Genomic DNA, 8612 nt, shown 5'->3' with positions numbered 1-8612 from the left:
CTACACACACACACACACACACACACACACACACACACACTAGACAAAAAAACTCGAAACTTGACAAATTAAAGATGTAAAGTACGTGTAAAATCACATTAAAAGTAGGACGCCTTTTTTTCAAGGCTACTTTGCACTAAGAGATATTAGTGTTGGTTTTATTTAAAACTTGTGATAGTTGTTCTGAATGAAATAATTTTATTCAATTCCATAAAGAAATAACGTTTTTAATTTGGGTATAAAATACTGCTAATCTTTCGCGAATGGCAAATAGGTGGGATCTAATGTAATTACCATGCGCTTCCTGTACTCTATCCGGAATTAATATTCTGCGAGAAGCCGAATTTATGGATTTCCACTGCTCTCTTTGACTCCTAAGATAGGAACGTTTCGATACAGTTTACAGTGCATCGTAGAACAGTCTATCAAAGTTTTGTTAATAAAATCATGAAACCATTCTCTCTGGGTTTTAGTGTATGATAAAGGGACTGTAGTTCTGTATCCGAGTTTCTTCAGGAACATTAGAACTTTCGTGGACAAATTCATCAGTAGAATCAAATTATGTTGGTCATTTTGAAAGCCCAAGTTAGCTTGATTAACATAGTGAGTTGAAAGTTTTGCAGGTGTGGACACTTTTACTTTAATTAATCCAAAATTTGCATTGAGCATGGTTTTGGTGTAAACGTATCAGACTTAAGCGCAATAAAATAAAAGCCCATCCGCGTGTCTTTCAGTGTCACTGACTTAGAGATGTAGGCTTTGTAGGAATGATGGAGCTAACATCGTCATTCTTGGGCGATTGTTGTTTTAATCTCTGTATTAATATATTTTTTTAATTTTTAAAATGCATACATTTCATTACATATTTGTTACCTCTGTTGATTTGTAGTTATTATAGTAAATTTTGCTGAACGTAGCGATGAGACCCGATATGATTGATTATATCGGAGTTGACAGTTTTGGTGACGTCGAACATTGCAATTGCCCATTTTTGTTATACTATTTTATTAGGTGAAAACTGAAACCTGACGAGATTCGAACCAGTGACCTCATTTATTGAATGCCGTGGGTCGTGGTTCTCATATAGTGGTTGTGTTCTGCCCTTATTTAATCCCGTCAGACCTCAGTTTCACTCCTTAAAAATTCAGAGGTTACCAGATATTGTTTCACCCATTAAACATTCCTGCACTAATCTTTACTTATTTGTATTTATATATTTATATTTTTTGCAGTATAAGCATATTTCATGTTCACTTCATACTATCTTTAAAAACTTTTCTTTGATTAGAAAGAGAAATTTATTTTATAAGTATACTTTAAAGTTCAACAAACTAATATAGTCATTCCTTTAACCGTGTAAGGCCGGGACATTTTTTTTCCGCGTTGAAAAAGACTTGTTCCAATGTGCGTAAGTTTTAGAAGCAGTTGCGTAAAATTAGGTTTTAATACAGACTGAGACGGCACGAGCTGTGTAATCGAAACGCGTTCTTGGCCATACCCGGACCATGTATGTTACTTTTAACTTACATGTACAGATAGCGTAGGCTGAAAGCTCGTCACTCCTCAGCCATAGTTGACTGGGAGAAAGACGGACGACTTATTTTTTGACTTCTTGAAGCGTAATATAAACGATAGTTATCAATGCCATTACGTCATGTGCCGCGGGGGAAGGAGCAGAGTTGAGGGTTGTGAAACTAGGCCAAACATCAGCAATCAGTGTTGTAGGAACTATGACTATAAAGATAGAAATCTCCAAGAAAGGGGATGGGGAGGAAATAGGGCCGTTTATGTGCTGATTTTTCTGAAAGTAAGAGTTATCCTGGCGTGGCCGAAGTGGTGGGGTGTGGTGTGATATGGATGTGTGCTTTCACTTTCTGATATATTAGTAGATCCTGTTGTCTCTTAATGCAGGTTGCATAGATCATTCTTATTAATGCAGATATTAATGAATGTGTGTATATGGAGTAGAGATAAAATACACAAAAAAGATGACTAAAATATCAAATGTACATGTAAATTCCCGAAGTATGCTATAGAACTATAGATGTTGCTGTATTTTAAATACTGTATATAACCTAGATATGTTGCAGTTCTGTTTAAAATATAAACTACAGATGTTGTACTGTTGTGTAAATACTGAGTATAATGTACAGAGATTGCTGTACTGTTGTGTAAATACCGAATGCAAGCTACAGAGGTTGCTGTACTGTTGTGTAAATACGGAATGCAAGCTACAGAGGTTGCTGTACTGTTGTGTAAATACCGAATGCAAGCTACAGAGGTTGCTGTACTGTTGTGTAAATACGGAATGCAAGCTACAGAGGTTGCTGTACTGTTGTGTAAATACCGAATGCAAGCTACAGAGGATGCTGCACTGTTGTGTAAATACTGAATGCAAGCTACAGAGGATGCTGTACTGTTGTGTAAATACCGAATGCAAGCTACAGAGGATGCTGCACTGTTGTGTAAATACCGAATGCAAGCTACAGAGGTTGCTGTACTGTTGTGTAAATACGGAATGCAAGCTACAGAGGTTTCTGTACTGTTATGTAAATACCGAATATAATCTGAATATAAGGCTGGAGTTTATATGGTATAAAGTTTTATTAGCAGGTAATATACTGAATATCAAGGTTGATGTATTTTGCATAAACATATAAAATATGTTTTTATTTGAATTAAATAATCACAAGTTCTGTAATGGATATTTAAAGTAGGGTGCATTTTAGACCTAATGATTATGAATATATATATACAAAATACATCAACATAGATAGTTTTTCTTGATATATTTTTCCCTAAATGGAAGTTTACATTAAAACTTGTGGTAACAGGGTTTACAACCATGGATGTTTTCTAAATGTAAAAGCATTAAATAGTTTTAGGACATGGGTTGGTCATGTTATAGAGTGCCAGATTTTAAAGCTGGTGAGCCAGATTTTTATCCATGTGATACCGCAAAATATTCTCCATACTTTAAGCTGTTTGTGCATTGTAAGAGTGACAGTAAATCCTTTAGCACAGATAGTGGGTGATAGGTTGCTTCTGGTTACCTAACTTCTCTCTATCTGGTCAGTAGTTCAAAATTAGAGATAGTTGCAGATATCCTTAGTATCTTTGCTATGAAATATAAATACAGTGGCATGTAAAGTGTAAACATTTAAATTACTAGATTTGCAGAAATGTTTATATTTTGAAAGAAAGACTTACAAAAGTATGAAATGCAATTTACTGAATAAATGTTTTTCTGTTAATAAAATTATGCTCCCTATGTCTTAGTAGAAGAAATTAATCAACTCATCTTTTCCAGATTTTCATTATTATGAAATTTATTTCAAAGTAAAGAACTCCAAAGTTGTTTGCTTTGCACTTTTGGAAAGTATTGACTATTGTTTCAGTATTGAAGTTGAAATGAAGACACAATGATTATGCAGATTTTAAATTCATTAAACGTTGTTGTTTTCTCAGTCTAACGACTAGAAAATTAATAGACTGAATAATTTGAAAATTTAATTAAGTTTACTTTTATTATGAGAAACTAGAATGGAACAAAATGAATCCCTGTTAAAGAGACATTTATTTTCAAACTGTTATCTTGTGAGTGTTTGAAATTGAACCTAAGGAATTTGGGATTATAATCTATTCCAGTGTGAAAGTTTAGAAGTGAAACAGAGATGGGCATCTCGTTTGTTGGGCAAACTCAGGAAAGACATAGCTCAGGATTGCAGGGAAGACTTTGTTCTAGGCATAACTGGGAAGAAGCGGGCAACATGTGTCTTAAGCAATCCAGACCAGAAGGGAAAGATGAGGAGGATAGACTGTTTAAGACAGGCAGACAAGGTAAATAGAATAACCACACTGAATTTAAGATAAAAAAAGATTGTTTCTGATGTATTAATATTCAGCAATAATTTAATGATTATAAGTGTTCATTTATTTAGTGTGAAGTTAAGTTATGGACTTAAAAACATGCATGGAGCTTAGAAGTAAGAAGACTTACAATTTTGGAAGTATTGTTTAATTAGGACTTACCATATGTTTCTGGAAGTGCTGGTTATTCAGGACTTAGTTCTAGGTTATGGTTCTGGAAATTTACAACAGTCAAGACTTGGATGTAGTTTATAGTTCTGGAAATGCTGATCAGTCAGAGCTTAGATTTAGCTCACAGGTTTGACTTAACTTACAGTTTTGACATGTAGGGATCTAGGATTAACTGGTAGCTCTGAAAGTTTATACTTCTGATTAATATGAATGTAGAATTATATGTTAATGTGGAAGAAGCAACAGATAACATTAATGCATCCTTGGTGTTTTGAAGGTTTGGCGACTAGATCTTGTAATGGTGATCCTCTTCAAAGCCATTCCCTTAGAAAGCACTGATGGTGAAAGGTTAGAAAAGTCTGCAGAGTGCCTCCACCCAAGTTTATGTGTAAACCCCTTCCACATCAATGTTTCCGTCCGTGAGCTCGACCTCTACTTGGCTAACTTCATATTTAGCCATGGTAAGTTAAAATTGTTAATATGCTACATTATTAAATTTTTATCAAATCTGATACTTTATTAATAACACTTTATTTACTGTAAAACTGATAAATAGGACTTGTTAAAAAGAAGCTTTATTCACATCCCAGCATAAATTGTTTAAAAGTAACTAATTATTGACTTGTTATCTCTATAATGCTGTTTTTAAAAGTGGCTTAAAAAGTTTAATTACAAAATTATATGCTTTTAGTTGAATTTTGTTAACAGTGTGATAGCTTTAGTACAGTTATTTGTAGAGCTGTTATCTAGGTAACATTCTGTTTTATGTTTATCTCTACTGAGATATTGACACGAGTAATATTGTAACTGTAATACAGTTAATGAAATATAAAACTTGAATCTAATTAACATTTGTTTAACTCCACTTAATTAAACATTAACAGAAACAGTGCTGTAACCATCCACTTGTCAATAAAGCTTTAATCTTAATAAAATTTCTGCTATTAAGTTAAATGTTTCCACAAATAATATTTTAAATGTCACAGTTTTCTTATAAAAATTAATTTAGTTAGCACATAAGTCCACTTTATTCAATCATTAAAGATAGAGCTTTAACATCATTACAATTGATTATAATAAATATTTTTGGTGTAGTAATAGAAAATTAATAGAAGTAAAAATTTCTCTCCCATCACTACTTTTCATGTACTGACAACCATTGTTAACTTCATTGTGGTATAAGTAGTGTTACTTTTTTCTTCTACTATATAGTGACACATTGTGTGTTAGAAACTGGAATTTAACATCATTACTCTTTAGTGACATGTTATAGTTAGAAAAGAACACTGTTTTGGTGGATGTTGAAATGTGCATACTTCATAATGGTACATTGTATATTGAAAAGTGAATGATATTATAAAGGCGTCTGCTTGTTATTAATGCCATATTATGGTGAGAGAAAAAATTTATACCTTAGTGTTGTAAGTGTTAAAATATCTGTGTTTTGTAATGGCTGTATGTTGAGAATAGAATATTATCATAATTTCAATTATATGTGATGGAACTGTGATTTCTCCTTTGTAAAGATAATTTTCTGAAAACTTGATTAAATATCTCCAGAAAAAACAAAAAAAAATCTCAAACTATTTTTAAACAGCAAGCATGAAAAGCATCTAGCACAGCAAGGACAACTTGGGCTAATAATAGACTTCCTACTTTGGTTACATATGAGTGTGTGTATGTTTGTGTGTTTTTTATTTATTTTTTGTTAGCTTATTTTAAAGTTCACCTTAAGGGCATTACACTTTATAGGTTACTTGTATAAACTATTTTATAGTAGTAACCAGGAAAATTGAATTAAGTTGTATTCTAGCCAGTTATTTTAAGTGAAAAGGGTGGACTTGTACCTACCGAAAGATCATTGTAAACAGAAATAAACATTGTTACTCAGCTGTACATGTTTGTAGTTGTGTGTTTAGGTATGGTAAATATAGATTTACTGGAAAATTACTGTCTTTTCTAAAATCTAATGGTATTGATAGCCAAATATGTATACATGCTGATTGTAATTCTACTGAAAACTTTGTCATTCAAAAACATGGTCTGTTTCATAGTCTGGTATTTATTTCCATGTGTTAAATTTTTTTTATTTACTGGCAAAAACCTAATCCATTCAATGATCAGATGTTTACTTAGTTAAATGCAGGCTTTGATTTTTAGAAGACGGGACATTCTTTATTAGTTATCGAGTCAGATTAGAAGGATACACAATGTTCACTAATTATAATTATTATTGGTGTAAAGCGAAAGAAAGTGAATATTAGTGTAGATACTTGGTTGAATTTTTGATGTTTTTACAATATTTTTGAGTCTGTTTTCATGTGAGATACCACTTAATTTATAATTTCCTCTTGTTTTTGAATTCTTCAGTGTCATTGGCATCCTATGAAAGTTGTTGATTGCACTGTCCATCAAGTTTTTAATATATCCATGCTTTATCAACTGCCATAAAACAATTGATTGTGTCTACCACCCCTTCTTACTAGTGTTATAAACCTAGGTTGATAGCATGTAGTTATGGACAGTTGGTTGCTTGCTCTGTATCAAGAAGTTCTTAATCAGCATTTCTGTATAAAAGCTGTTACACAGCCTGGTGTAGAAGCAGTTAGTGAAATGGATACAGATAACAGCAGTGTTTCTAGTGTGTTAACAAAGACCTGGGAGCTTTTAAAGGTGGCTATTTCTCTTCTCTTGTAATCTTGGCAGTATTTCTTTTTTATGACTGAACAAATAGCCCACTGACTGTCTAATGGATCTGAATGGAAGCCAGCTATCAGGGGCTTGTAGTGGACCTAATGGGTTAAGTACTGTAGTTGATGTTTTTGCTTAAAGCTATGAAGTATTGATTTAGCAACAAATTTTAAATTGTAAGCTAAACTATTGAATGTTTCTAGGCAAACATCAGTTTAGCAATGAACTGTTGCACATTTTTGTTTTTATTTGTACATTAAAGTATAAGTGTAATGGATTCTACTACAAACACTCCTTAAATAGCTAAAAATATGTGAAGTTTGTGTTTATAGCATAATGTAGTTTTATATAAAGTTACAATATCAGTTATGAATTATTCAAAGAATATTACATAGTTCTGAACTAATTAGAAAAAGTAGTGTGTGGTATAATGATCTGTTTTGGATTAACTTTCAGAGTTTACCTCTAGTTTTATTAAAGAAATAGTGATCTTGTCCTTTAACCCTTTTCGAGACGGGTCATGGTTGAAAGGCCATGTCATCTCGTTTGTTGACTCGCATTCAAAATTTTATTGAACTAATATTTCATGAATTTATATCAATAAGTTTGGTATCAAACTGTAGATTATAATTCAAATTTTACTACCATACATTACTCAATTTCTTAACTTAAAAGTAAATATTAAAAAACACAGATAAACATCGATTTTTGTGTGTTACATGGTATGTTGAATGCAGCACTGGTTCAAATTAGATGTTTGTGAAGTCAAAATAGAAGTCTATAGTTTTGAACAAATTAGAAACTCAAATTACCGATATTGACAAGCTAGAATATAAAATAAGAGCCTCTTATATTTTCAGTTTGCTAAGATATTGCTCATGTAATAAATCAAACACAGTAGCACCCCACCCACCTCTTTCCATTTTTGGAAATGCTCCCTTATATACACTTACTTCTATATATATATGTCATGAATAATCAATTGGAAGCTCAGTATATCCCCCTAGTGGCTTTCTCAGCCATTTTAATATGCTTCGCACCATTTCTTTCTTTTGAACCAATATTTCAATGAGGTAGATTGTGTCTTTAGTTTGCTTGAAATTTCATATTTTTTTTAGACCCAACTACAGCTTAGTTACTGAGCTAGATAAATTATGGTGGAATTCTATGGTATTAATATAGTAATTTATGATTTTTTGTTTAGTTATTCAAATGTATATATAAAATCTAAAAAAAAAAAACATATTTTGTTTCATATCGTCCACGTGCAATTTTTTTTAAAGGCTTAGCAACCTATGTCAAGCAGCAACCAAGTACAAAAGTCATAACTAGAAGAGATAATTGTTTGCTTCTTTAGTTACTGTTCTGTGTTTTAAGAAAAATAAAATTTTAAGAACTTATCTCAGAATAGCAATAAATTATATACATATATATACTGTATAATAATTGAAATTTGAATGTATTTTACAAAATACTAAAACTCAACCAAGACAAGTTACTTTGCACAGACCAAAGGTCAGTTTTATGTTATTTGATATGGTAACATGAGTGCACGTGAGCCACATCATTGTAACTTCTGTATTGCTAGCCAGGCACAGCTGAAAGGTTAATATATTAAAAATAATAAATATATATATAAATGTATAATGTTAAGAGATTTAAAATTTATGTTTTCGTGTTATAATTTGTTCATTCTAGAAAGAAAGAAGCATAATTTATCTTTTATTTCCTAATTTTTTGTGGTGGTTGTGAGATTGGTCAAATCTACCAAACCCATACAGAGATTAATTACTGAAAATAGCAGATAGAATATAAAGTTTTTTCTTAAGAAACATTTGATAACTATCTGGCCATTATAAATATTTCACGTGTGAAATTTC

At 31.8% G+C, this 8612-nt stretch overlaps 1 protein-coding gene across 6 annotated transcripts in view; it reads left to right on the top strand.

The window, feature by feature from the left end:
* Window positions 1-8612, top strand: part of LOC106470549 (nuclear factor 1 X-type-like) — a 64990-nt gene that overhangs the window by 23776 nt on the left and 32602 nt on the right. For all 6 annotated transcript variants that reach the window (XM_022399157.1, XM_013931110.2, XM_013931111.2 and 3 more), the window contains 2 exons: window positions 3649-3840; window positions 4319-4502. In XM_022399157.1, coding sequence (XP_022254865.1) covers window positions 3649-3840; window positions 4319-4502 — 376 coding nt within the window. The remainder of the gene's footprint in view (window positions 1-3648; window positions 3841-4318; window positions 4503-8612) is intronic.

This window comes from Limulus polyphemus, unplaced genomic scaffold (assembly GCF_000517525.1).
Source record: "Limulus polyphemus unplaced genomic scaffold, Limulus_polyphemus-2.1.2 Scaffold4079, whole genome shotgun sequence".
Classification (NCBI taxonomy): Eukaryota; Metazoa; Arthropoda; class Merostomata; order Xiphosura; family Limulidae; genus Limulus; species Limulus polyphemus.
Note: the sequence above shows the minus strand (reverse complement) of the source record. Positions and strands in the feature narration are given on the sequence as shown.